The sequence below is a fragment of the Hyperolius riggenbachi genome, chromosome 12 (genome assembly GCF_040937935.1).
Source record: "Hyperolius riggenbachi isolate aHypRig1 chromosome 12, aHypRig1.pri, whole genome shotgun sequence".
Taxonomy (NCBI): domain Eukaryota; kingdom Metazoa; phylum Chordata; class Amphibia; order Anura; family Hyperoliidae; genus Hyperolius; species Hyperolius riggenbachi.
In genome coordinates this window covers 32,201,935-32,214,627 of record NC_090657.1, presented here as the reverse complement: position 1 = coordinate 32,214,627, position 12,693 = coordinate 32,201,935, and the positions used below count along the sequence as shown (strand labels likewise).

The following is a 12,693-nucleotide window of genomic DNA, read 5'->3' as shown; positions in this document are numbered from 1 at the left end:
CATGAGATTGGATCACAAACCTAAATGGTGTGCTTCTTTAAGCACTTAATGACAAGTGGTCCTGCTAGAGCCTCTTAATGGCTCCAGGATGTTTTTATAAGTCAGACAGTGCTGCTGCTGCTGAGCGCGTGCACGTGTGCGCTCCCGCACGTGCCTGTGCATTCCCGTGCACGTGAAATTAGTGGGAAAAAAAACACCAAAGAAAAAGTACACCTTCATTTCCAAATAATATAGTGTCACCATACTTTGTCCTAGGGACATAATTAAAATCTTGTGATAACCAGGACAAATAGGCAGATAAAATGTGTGGATTTTATGCACAGTAGCAGTGTTTATATTACAACTATAGGGGATGAAATTGGAGAAATAGTGTATTTCTTCATTTTTTCCTTGTTTTTCCCTTTAAAATGCATAGAAAATAAAGTAATTACTGAAAACAAATATCAACCCCAAAAAGTCCAATTGGTGGTGAAAAAAACAAGATATAGATCATTTCATTGTGATTAGTAGTGATTAAGCTATTGGCAAATGAAAATGATGAGCACTGAAAGGTTAATAAATCGCTCTTGTCCGTTAGTGTAAAAAACCCTCTTGGATGAAGTGGTTAATTTAGGAAAGTCATTGTGAAAGATAATCTCTTGCCCAAAATAGGTACAAAAACCACATAAGCAGACATCCGACCACCATAGGCTTGCAAAAACCCCTCCAACTTCTCACCCCGTGTGTTAAGCAGTAACACGCCTCTAATGTTTTTTCTATTAGTACACACTCATTACTGACACTATTGCCATGTCAAAGCTCAACCAACGCGAGCCAACCATGACCGCAGCAACCAGGCGTCACTTCCATGAGAACTCACATGACCCACGTCCTTCACAGCAGTCCACTTTCTGCCAATGATAGTTGAGTTTACCATGCCTCATGCAGGCTTCTGTAGCATGCCTCAACAGTTGCCAGGGTGGAGGCCTTTTTTTACACAGCAACATGTTCCCCAGACACATGGTGGCCTTCCTGTACTGTACTTTTTTGTTGTGTTTTGCTATGCAGAGAGTGAGACCAGAACGCAGCACTTGATTTTTCTTTTAGACCCACTTATTTCAATAGTGTTCAGATTCAAAACTGCTAAATCCAGAACTTTGGGATTTTTTTACCACTGAAAAGCCCTCGGGTTGAACTGAAACTAACAGTATCAAACACTAGGGCTCGAGACACACTAAGCGCTTTCTGGCAATTTTACCATGATTTCAATGCATATGGCGATGTACAGAGGCGCCAATAGGATAAAAAACACTAAAAGGTTTAAAATATTCGGGTGGTGGACCGACCGACCCAAAACAGACTCGATGCTGTCGCTTAAGTCAAAAACAATTTATTCACATACTCCGAGAACAACTGCGACGCGTTTTACGGGCAAAATCCCGCTTCTTCAGGCTTTAAACAACAGGAGTATCACACAGCTCTAGGTCCCGATAAAGTTTGGCACCTCTGTCTTCACAGAGGTGCCAAACTTTATTAAAGAGCCAATTCAAAAAATTTAACAGTAGGCCTTCCTCGTTTGCAGCCCATACACACATTCCTAGGTGTACAGAATGGTGCACTTGCTTGGAACATTTGCCTCTTATGCTGAGAAGGCCTATGGTTGCATGTTTTGCCTTGGCTCCTTGACAGGAGATTCTTTGTTTGATGCAGGGTCGATATTGACCAAAATGAAAAGTGTCGTTGACTGAAACAATCAAGTAAAGTGTACAATCTCATCTGGGGTGGCACATTCCTTCTCTGGAAGAGAGCACACAAACCCCCATCAGATCTCTGCTCACCCGCTGATTTCTTGCGATCACTATCACTGCATGTAACAATAACCAGCATAGACACGCCACCTATTAGGAGTCACTGATCTCATAGGGAAAAATTTACTTTAATGTGGCTTAACGGCCCTGCTAGCTAAAACATACATAAAACAATCGATCGCACAGCCATTTTATGTTAACAATGGGAACGAGGCCTAACTGATAGTGATGATCGTCAACAAATTACGATTTCGCTAAATTTTGTGTAAATTTTCGCAATTACGCTTATACGTAGATACGATTTGCAAATTCAATTGATTTTGTGTAGTTCGTTCGTAATTTTGCATACAATTTTGCAAAATTTCATGTAATTTTTTGCCAACTTTAGCAGTGAATAGCAAAGCATGTGTTAAGAATCGTGGGTACAAATCAAAAAAAGAATATTGCAAAAAGACTTTATAGTTTTTGAGGAACTAGATTTTAAAAATGCAAGTAAAAAAATAGTTTTTAACCTAAGAAAAATTACAGTTTAAAAACAAATTTCTTTGCATTTTTAAAATTGAGTTTCTCAAAAACTACAAAGTCTTTTTGAAAAATTCTCTTTGTGACTTTTACCCACTATGCTGCTTAACATGTGTAGCAATTTTGGTAGCAATAGCATGTATGGGGGCATTGCTATTAACCTCTAAAGTCAGCACAAAATTATGTATAATTTTGCGAAAATGTACGCAAAATTTTGAAATACTACTTTTACATACGAAAATAATTACGATTTTCTCTGAAATTTTGCATTACGATTACGATGTATAATTGTGAATTTCGATGCTAAATTTCGGCCCACCACGGCTAACTGTGACCTCTTCTGACCTTTTTAACCCCCTTTAAATCTTCATACTTGCCTGTCAGCAGGAACAGTCTTATATGGTATATGCAAATTATATACTGAAGTAGTATGATAGATTACCTTAGCAAAGTTTTTAAGGTGAGAAAACATATTGTTAAGTCAGTGATCTACAACTATTCTCAGGTGCCAGTGTACCAAAAACCAACATCATTGGGTAGCATCAGGGCTGTTTACATTTTGCTCATGTTTTGGTCGGAAATGGTTCCATTTCTTCCAGGCTGCTAGTAAAGAACACTGCATCCCCGGTAATCACTGATCACCAGTCTTAAAATGGGACACTGCTGTTAACCCTCCTATGACTAAGGTGTTAGCTTGTAATTTTGGAAGTGCTTATTTTGTTAACAAGCCAGCTAATTTTAGAGCACAATTATCTTTTTTGTTTTTTTACTACTATTATTACAACCTTCCTCAAATAGTATGAATAAATGTAGTATGTCAAAAACGTCAAACACCAACAAGTTATTATTTCTCCATAAACCACTTACAGCATGCCGTTATTATAGGGCCGATAGATATTCATGCAAAGGTATTTTTCACTGAAAACAGAAATCTTTTTAAACAACAGATAATCATTTTCATTTTTGAAGGGGGAAAGGGCGGTGAGGGTGGGGTGGGGCTTTGAGTCCAACAGGAGAAAATTGCTAAACAAATGTTAGGATTATTATTATTAGCTTTATGAGTAGAGGAGGGCTCATGTGAGAAGAGGGTCAGGTTGGGTCATAGTAAAATATTGGTAAAAATTATCAGAATTAGCCCTGACCAATAGTAGAATATTAGTTATTTTACCGATATTCCACAATTTGTAAAGCATTAACACAGAGGCGCCAAGTAGAGTAAAATCGATTAAAAACTGTTTAAAAGGGGGAAGTTGGTGGACTCACCTCCCTCGTAGAAAGAAAGACCGGACAATGGGATGTTACTCACAGTATAAAGTAAATTTTTATTAAAAGCTCCAAAGTTGCAACGCGTTTCACGGGTCACAATCCCGCTTCATCAGGCAAACATTTTTGGAGGGTACAAAATCGAGTCAATAGCCTTGCTGAGCGCCTCTGTCATTACCATTACTTTGTTGCACACCTGACTAATTGTCACTGAGGTGCTACACTATAATGGGGTCTCAGTTTCCTTTTGTCTCCTTCAAGATATTCTACAATTGGCTTTCCTCGGCACTTAAATTACTGCAACGATTTTTAAATGTATGCTTGCATGCAACGTGCATGAAAACCGTATGCACGCAGAATTGTGAGCTTCTCAATGACCCGGCAAAGACTTGGAAGGGAAGGTTTCAAGAGGAACATTACTGAATGTAACTTAATGAAGAAAATTGCATAGTTTTAACAATATTACAGTACTTACAACTTAGAACTTACAGCAGAGTCTCTATAACTGAGCAACCGGGCGAAAAAGCGCAAACCTCGCGCATAAATACTCAACCGAGCCTCCAGCGATATCTTGTAGTCTCCATGCAGCTCCTAGCGGGCTCCTGGCAGCTTTTCAGTGTCCTCCATGCACGCAAGGCGGCGTGTCCTAACCCAGATTGGGTCGGTGACTCACCAGCTTTCATGCATGGTGCCGGAAAGCCGCTAGGAGCTGCAGGGAGACTACAAGACTATGGCAGCGTTGCTATAGTCCACGGCCGACACATGGGTAATTACTCCTTCCTCTGAATTGCTACGACTCGAAGGGGAAATACTAATTACCGTCGCCCGGAATTTCACCAACAGCAGGGTGAGCCATCATTCGTCTCTCTCTGCCAAAGTGACCAGGCAGCACAGTGCCATGTATGTGTAATTTGGGCGCCATCAAGAGTTTTGCAGCAACAGGGTGGCCATTTTTTGGCTTCACCCTGCATTAAAATTTCCTGACGCCACCCCTGTTGAATATCTGTACCCAAGGAGTACCTGCTATGTCTTTGGTACTCCTTGGGTATGCGTGGGAAGTACTCGCATCTTTGCAAGCTACTGAAGACAGTCAGATTCATCCGTACTTCTAAAGGCTGCCGAGGAGTGGTCAAGAGGTATTTGACCCAGCAAGTCAAATAACTTCAAAGGACAACACTGGGACAATGTGATGGACCAAGGATCGGGAATGCTCTATGGTATCCAGAGCTTTCCCTCTACATAAGTAAGTATCTAACCTGAAGTGAGCTTCCTCACTTTAAACCTAAATACTATCAATTGCATTAAACAAGGAAAAAAACTGCCGGATATAGATGTTATTTAAATACTGACCCCTCTTTAAAAACATACTACAAGAACACAAGGCAAAATAACTAGTGTAAGTTCCATCACGTGCATAGGTTACCACCTTACAGAAATTGTATGATTACAAAGGTTGTCATTTTACAGGAAATGATTTATAATTTTATAGCATGTCTTTTTTTATTGTTCCTGGATCATTCTATGTTTACATATACAGTCATGTAGCCTACAAAAGAAAAAAATGTATTTTGTTACAATGCCAACAGGTATAAGAGCATTTACAGCATTTCCTCTCTTAATAGAAGGAATTTTAATGATTTGTTCCACTGGGCACTATAATCAAAATATACAATAAAAACATTAAATGAATGGATGAAACATAAGCCTAAACCTCAGACTTCACTCCACCTGTCTCTACGCTGAAATGAGCTACAACCTTGAACATTTACTACCTAGTTTTAAAGAAATAGTCTTAGAGTCAGTTATTAACCATTATAATTATGCATATTGAGATTCTGAGTTAGCTGAAATCTTATTGGTCGAACTGTGGTGGAATTTTGACACGTAACACCGGCATAAGTATAAAATGCTGGACGAGTCAATTCATTTTCATTGTGCATTGGTAAGCAGTCCTTCTCTTGGAAATCTACCACTCTCTCTTGAAGAAAATGTCTTACGTCGGAGGAACCAAGGGTGGAAAGTCAAGTGAACACGTCGAGGATAAAGGCTCTCAGCATATGTCTGCTGCCAACTCCACCGAAGAGCATAGGTCTGTTTCCAGAGTTAGTACCATGAGAGATGTTGGAGATGCTTCTAGTGGGCACTATGGTGATAATTCTGCTTCTACTTTTGGAGGTGCAGGCCAAAACAGCAGCATGAACAGAGTTACTCAGAGGGTAACCTCAAGCTCTTCATCTGATCATGCTTCAGGAAATATGGCATTTGGAAGGCAGAGAGTAGCTCCAAGTGTTGCCCCTAGTAGTGGACATTCTGTTGCACAAACCAGTAGTAGCTCCAGTGGAACACAAAGTGGAAGTTATGGAAGCAGCTCTAATTCATATGGCGGTGGTGCTTCAAGCGGAGGCAGCAGTTATAGCGCAGGGCAAAGTGGTGGTAATTCTAGTGGATATGGTGGTGCTTCAAGTGGAGGACAAAGTGGAAGCAGTGCAGGAGGGCATGCAGCCAGCTCTAGTGGAAATGCTTCTGGTAGCAGTTCTAGAGGTGGTCAGAGTGGAAGTCAGAGTGGCAATTTCTCCAGTGGTTCAACAAGTGGGTATACTGGAGGTTATAGAGGAGGCTATAGCAATATGTCTTCAAGTGGCTACTCTAGCAGAGGCTCAGCTTGCTATACAGGCTTATCTGGTGGTTTTAGCAGTGGTTCTTCTAGTGGGGGCTATGGTGGATTCTCTGGAGGATCATCATCTGGTGGCCAAAGAGGAGGATATGGAGGAGGCTTTAGCAGTGGTTCCCTAAGTGGATTTGGTAGTGGAGGAGCAGACGGTGTTCTCCATGCTGGAGAAAAGGAAACCATGCAGAACCTTAACTCTCGTCTGGCCTCCTATTTGGACAAGGTGCGAGCTCTTGAAGACTCAAATGCAGACTTTGAAAATAAAATTAGAAATTGGTATGAAACACACAAACCAGAACAAGTTGATTACAGCAAATACTACAGCAGCATTGATGATCTGAAAGACAAGGTAAGGCCTCCACCTTTGATTACATATTTTTTTCTGAATAAATCTGTTTATCTTTAAAAACTGATTACATGTTTTCGTATTTGTTTGCATTGAAGCTTTAGTTACCTATAGTATGCTATCTTAATGGTGGCTAATTATATTATTTTGAATAGAGAGACAGTGCAGGGCAAGCACGGTCTAGCCTAAAGGGACCAAGGCGAGGGTTCTATTGATTCACAATATCCGTGGCTAGTTCTCCAACTCAACCTTTAATGTACACCTCAAATTTACATTCATGTGACATCATCTACACCATCATAAGGTTTCAGCCTTGTTTCCTGTGACTGACCTCTGCTGCCCGAATTTAGCTTTCATGGGAAATTCCATTTTGTAATTGACTTTTTAAATTTACAGGTTTTAAACCAACACAACAAAAGCAATTTCTTACCACTCTTTTGTTTTAAGAAGAGGGGTCTAATGTCTGTCCAGAGTGAATCTAGTGTAAACAGGTAATGGCATAGCAATAGGGGTTGCAGAGGTCTCGACCGCACCAGGGCCCTTGGGCCAGAGGGGACCCGTAGTGCCCTTCCTCAGCTGCAGTATTAGCTCTTTATTGGTCCTGTGCTGGTAATAATCACTTCTATAGATGCTTTGAATGGTAGTAATCATTACCAAGCAGTTCCCCATCCCCTTCTTGCTAGTGTGACACTGTGGTTGTCCTTGGCAGGTTTTGGTACACAGTATCAATTGTTATGTATAGAGTGCTGGGGGGCGGGGCAATGCAAAACTTGGCCCATAGCTCATTAGCTATGCCACAGGAAACAGGAAGTGGTTATAAATTAGGTAATCACTTCAACACAGAACCTTGACCATTGTTAGCCTGGACAACATGAAAGCTACTATCTTATTGGAAAACAGTTTCCCATAGAAAAGTGTGTTTTAGGGTGGTAAATTTCTATGGAACAATAATATCATGCAATAGACTGTATGTAGTACACAGCTGAACATAATTTTGGGATATTTCTTAATGCAAAGTAAAATGTTTGTTCAAAGTTGAATGCAATTGATTTAGCATCAATAGTTCATTTGACTTAAATGGCATGCTTTTTTTTTTTACACAGATTCATAATACTACCTTGGATAATAATCAGACCAGTGTGCAAGTTGACAACGCTCACCTGGCTGCTGATGATTTCAGAGTCAAGTAAGTATGAAAAAAACCCAGATATAACTATGGGCAGGCCTGACACACCAACAGGGTAATACATGCACTAGCCTGAGTCTTGCTGGGAGTCCAGAGGCTTACGTAACACTATCCCTGGCATCCATTATCCACCGCACCAAACAATTAGGGCTGCAAATAGGGGAGTCTAAGCTGCTGTCTTGCATCTGGCTATGTTTTGCCTAATGCTGGGTACACACGATGCGATTTCCCGCTCAATCCGCCGGATCAATCGATTCTTTCCGACATATTCGATCGGGTTTCGATCAATACAGCCGTAGATTTTGCATACTTAACATATCTAATCGTCAGGGCAGCATGGTGGCGTAGTGGTTAGCTCTCTCGCCTTGCAGCGCTGGGTCCCTGGTTCGAATCCCAGCCAGGGCACTATCTGCAAAGAGTTTGTTTGTTCTCTCCATGTCTGTGTGGGTTTCCTCCGGGCACTCCGGTTTCCTCCCACATTCCAAAAAACATACGGATAAGTGAATTGGCTCCCCCTAAAAAAAAACCCTAGACTACAGTATATACACTACATAATATAGACATATGGCAATGGTAGGGATTAGATTGTGAGCTCCTTTGAGGGACAGTTAGTGACAAGATATATATATACACTGTACAGCGCTGCGTAATATGTCAGCGCTTTATAAATACTAAAATAATAATAATAATAATAATCGATCCTGCGGATCGAGCGGGAAATCGCATTGTTTCTCTCTGACTGTGGGATTCCTCACAGATTAGAGCCTTGTGAGTTGTATCTTGTTCCTCATTTCCATGCAAATCATACACCTGTGACTTATTACAATTGACGATACAGTACTGCGGAAACTAAAAGTAGGTAAAATACAGTAAAGTTACACAAGTATGCAGCGCCACCTGGCAGCAACAGTTGCAAACTGCAAATATCAGGTTTCCCAACTAACGAGAAAATGTGGGCTGCAAATGAATAAGCCTCAAAAAGTCCACTCAGATTTTTTACATTATTTTAAATTGATTTAAAAACAACAAGTAAGCAAAAGAAATCTGTATTGCTAAAATAATATCACCTAATGCTTTGTATAACTCTCGTGAGAGGAACTTGTGCCTTTCTTGTTCATTAATTACAGCCAGAACTCTGTAAAACCTGGTACACACATTCAATTTTGATTGTTCAATGATTGGCCAATTTTACTGCTTTCATGTATTGTGAGATCTTACCTACACAATCTGTTCATAGAATTCAAAATGTGTTGGCTTTCATGCTACATGGAAGTGGAAAAATTGGTCATTGGACAATTAAAACTGCATGTGTGTATCAGGCCTTACTCCCGTCTCGGTAATAATTTGTTCCTACAACCGTCTGATTCTTAAAGGGGTCAGGAGAAAAACATCATATTTTTTCTTTCACCAGATGTGTAAGCTATAAGTACTAATGAGATATCACAATTCCAATATTTATGAGTCATCTGTAAATACAATGTGAAAATCGGTTATGCAGATGCCTATGTCCTTTCTTTAGGTATGAAAGCGAGCGCTGCATGTCTCAGAGCGTGGATGCAGACATCTCTGGATTACGCAAAGTCCTGGATGACTTGACCCTGGATAAGTCCAGTCTTGAAAGCGAGATTGAGAGTCTGACTGAAGAACTTGCATATCTGAAGAAGAACCATGATGAGGTAAGAATGCCTAAACATAAACGAATATATTGACTGACAGACCAAGTGGAAATTTGCTGCTACTACTACTACTGTCAAAATAAACTGTTTCTGTTTGATGTGTCCACTTTTTAAATGATTTTGGCTATATGTGATTACCTTTGTTTGAAGAAGATGTCATCACCACTTCTTAACTGATAAGTCTTTCACTGGTTTCCAGGAGATGAAGGGCCTGCAAGGAGTCCAGGGTGACGTGACTGTCCAGATGGATGCTGCTCCGGGTATCAACATCCTGAAGAACTTGAATGACATCAGGGCTCAGTACGAAGATATGGCCGATGAGAATCGCAGGAAGGCAGAAGAAGAATACACACACAAGGTGACTATACTAACATTAAAAGCATGGGGTGGTGCCTATAAGAAGAAACCCATGGGTGCCCAGACTATATTTATGTGTTACTTGGCCCCATCCTGAATGAATGTGTAGATACTTTTCATGAATAATTGTGTTCAGAATGCCACGAGGGCATATTCACACTATTGCACTAAGGAAAATGGTATGATCACTATAAAATGTTATTAAATTTACTGATTAAGTAATTTTAGGATTCTTGGACTTAAGCCACTCACAGATTATAGTGACCTGATCTGGCCAATTTAAGTCTTATTGGTCAATGTCATATCTCTTAGTATGGTACAAAGCCACTGTCTGATCATTTTTGAATGGAATAATGATTTCTGAAGCTCTGAAATCTTTAGTCTAGGTCAGTTCTGTTTATATCTTCTTCTTTGGCCTGGAGGCCAGATCATGCCATCGTGTCTGACTACACTTTAAAATGTGAGGCTACTGGGTTATTTGGTTTACAATATGTAATTTTCTCAGATGTAACCCTTAATTAATTGTTCTGGCTATTTCCTTCATAGAAGAACATTTTCATCAGCTCCTTATGCCTTAGCTCCCCTAACACATTTCATAAGTATGGTGGGCTCTACTTACTTGCACTATATTGTCTTTCAGGTCTCAGAACTGAACAAACAGATCTCTCACAGCAGTGAGCAAGCAGAAGCAAGCAGGAGAGAACTCACTGAGCTGAAACGCACTTGTCAAACCTTGGAGATTGAGCTCCAGACTCAGCTTGCCATGGTAGGTATCAACCATATATTGGATCTCAATGTCTCAGTCCCTGTTTTAACATGGTCATCTTCATTTTAAAACCAGTGATGGATTCCAGAATTGTTGAATAAGGTGAGGTGCGACTGTTCCTAGAACAATAAGAATGACGGTGGTGGTGATTCCACCTTAAATATAATAAGGTATTCCTGGGCAATTGTTTATTAGTCCTTTGTAAGCTGAATCATATAGCAAACCATATCATATGTGAAGCCATGTTGGTAGTTGACTGTGGTATTTGACATAACATCAAAACTCAATGTTTCCTCAACTAGAAATGCTCCCTGGAGAATGCACTGGCTGACACAGAACATCAGTATGGTACCCAACTGGCCATGATGCAAGAGAGGATCAGTATCCTAGAAGAGCAGCTATGTCAACTCCGTAATGAAATGGAGACTCAGTCACGAGAGTACAACTTACTGCTGGACATCAGGACCAAATTGGAGGCTGAAATAGAAATGTACCATAAACTGCTAGAAGAAGAAGGGTAGGTGTTATGTAAATTGAAAGTATACTAGGCTAAAAGTCATAAATGAATACATAGTCATATCTGCTTCTGTACACACCTGGAGAGACAAAAGGGTGATACAGTTCTTAGATCGCTACATTCTTTACCAGTATTTATAGGAACAGAGATAACGAGATGCAGATGAAGGACAAAAAGTAAGCTGAGAGCCTCAACTCTTCTGTGGTGCTTTCAAAGTCCAACCTCTCAAAATATTCTTACTTTTTTCTTTTAATGGTGTTTAGGTATTATTCTACTTTGATTTTACTTGCTATAACTTTAACTGAACGATTCCTCAAACTTGCCTTAATGTATTTTTAGTGGTTCCAGCCATGGTAATGGGTCATCATCATCATCATCATCATCATCATCACAGAGAGGTGGAAGAACTGTGCAAGATGGACATTCATCAGATTCATCAAGTGCAAATGGTAATAGTATAATAGTACTGCCCTACAGGAACATGTTATTTAAGGGAAAAAAGTGCACTAGAGGTTACTAACTTCAGTGAGGGCTCCAATGTCTCGAGTTATGCAGTAATTACCGGTATTAGATGTTCCTAGTAATATGGTGATGACTAGATGCCACTTCTCATTCAGTGAACATTAGATGCGCTAAATGACATTAAATGACAGTGAAAACTGGCCTGTTTTGTTACAAAATAAATAAATTATTTTCTTTGGCAGTTGCAGATGCAAAAAAAAGCCGCCTGGTGACCACAATAACCGAGGACAGGGTGGACGGGAGACTTGTCTCAACCAGAGTGGACAAGGTTGCAAAGAAGGCCTGAGGCAGACGAATCCAGTCGTCTTAGTCGTGGAAGAAAACCGCTTTAGGCATGAACAACGTTTAAAAATTCGCAAAGAGTAAAAAGAGTGGTTGTTGAGGAATATCTTGAACTCCAAGTGACAACTTTTTATTAAGCTGTTTGGAATGACTTGGAGGGGCTGTATCTGGTCCTAGGGCTATACTCAGCACACAAAAAAAAATCCAAATTCACATCCTATCAGATTTGTTTAGGGATGTCTTCTGCTTGTCTTTCATAGGTTGTTCAGCTAAAATGAAAATTCTGCTTTGTTTTTCTTCTTCAATAAATGCTGTACTGTGCAAACCTAAGTCATCTCAGTTTCTTATTTATGGTCTCCTGCAGTGTGTGAAAATTGTCAATGTCAATGTCGTGTACCCGAGGTGACATGTGACATGATGAGATAAATATGTGTATGTACAGTACAAAATATATTAATAACCAGGCTGTTTTGCTTGTTTTATTTTTCTGCCTGAAAGAGTTCATTTCTAGGCATGGAAGTGGCAGCTTCTGTCTTGTTGGTACCTTGTCAGGGAATAGAGTGAACCTCACTGACAAGCAAATTACAACCATAAAAGATTTCCTGGCAGAATACAACTTTTGAGGGCAGGGAGAGATAAAATACATGAACATTTGACTTTTTTCTAACTCTCGGACACTTCATAGGCTACCACTGATTAGAGACAGTAAAACATTCAACCTACTTTGTAAAAGTTTAAATATAAAAGAAAACCATGGGATACTTTAAAAAAAAGTCATTTTTAGACCTAGAAGGACAAATA

The 12,693-nt window shown here is 39.9% G+C and overlaps 1 protein-coding gene across 3 annotated transcripts in view; it reads left to right on the top strand.

Annotated features, from left to right (window-relative positions):
• The window catches only part of LOC137541798 (keratin, type I cytoskeletal 24-like), a 42,091-nt gene extending 29,885 nt beyond the window's left edge, over window positions 1-12,206 (top strand). For 2 of the 3 annotated variants that reach the window (XM_068263307.1, XM_068263305.1), the window contains exons 2-8: window positions 7,690-7,772; window positions 9,292-9,448; window positions 9,648-9,806; window positions 10,446-10,571; window positions 10,874-11,088; window positions 11,428-11,537; window positions 11,793-12,206. In XM_068263307.1, coding sequence (XP_068119408.1) covers window positions 9,311-9,448; window positions 9,648-9,806; window positions 10,446-10,571; window positions 10,874-11,088; window positions 11,428-11,537; window positions 11,793-11,896 — 852 coding nt within the window. In that variant the 5' untranslated portion in view covers window positions 7,690-7,772; window positions 9,292-9,310 and the 3' untranslated portion in view covers window positions 11,897-12,206. The remainder of the gene's footprint in view (window positions 1-7,689; window positions 7,773-9,291; window positions 9,449-9,647; window positions 9,807-10,445; window positions 10,572-10,873; window positions 11,089-11,427; window positions 11,538-11,792) is intronic. The other variant, XM_068263306.1, reaches the window with a different exon arrangement.
• The last annotated feature ends 487 nt before the right edge of the window (window positions 12,207-12,693 follow it).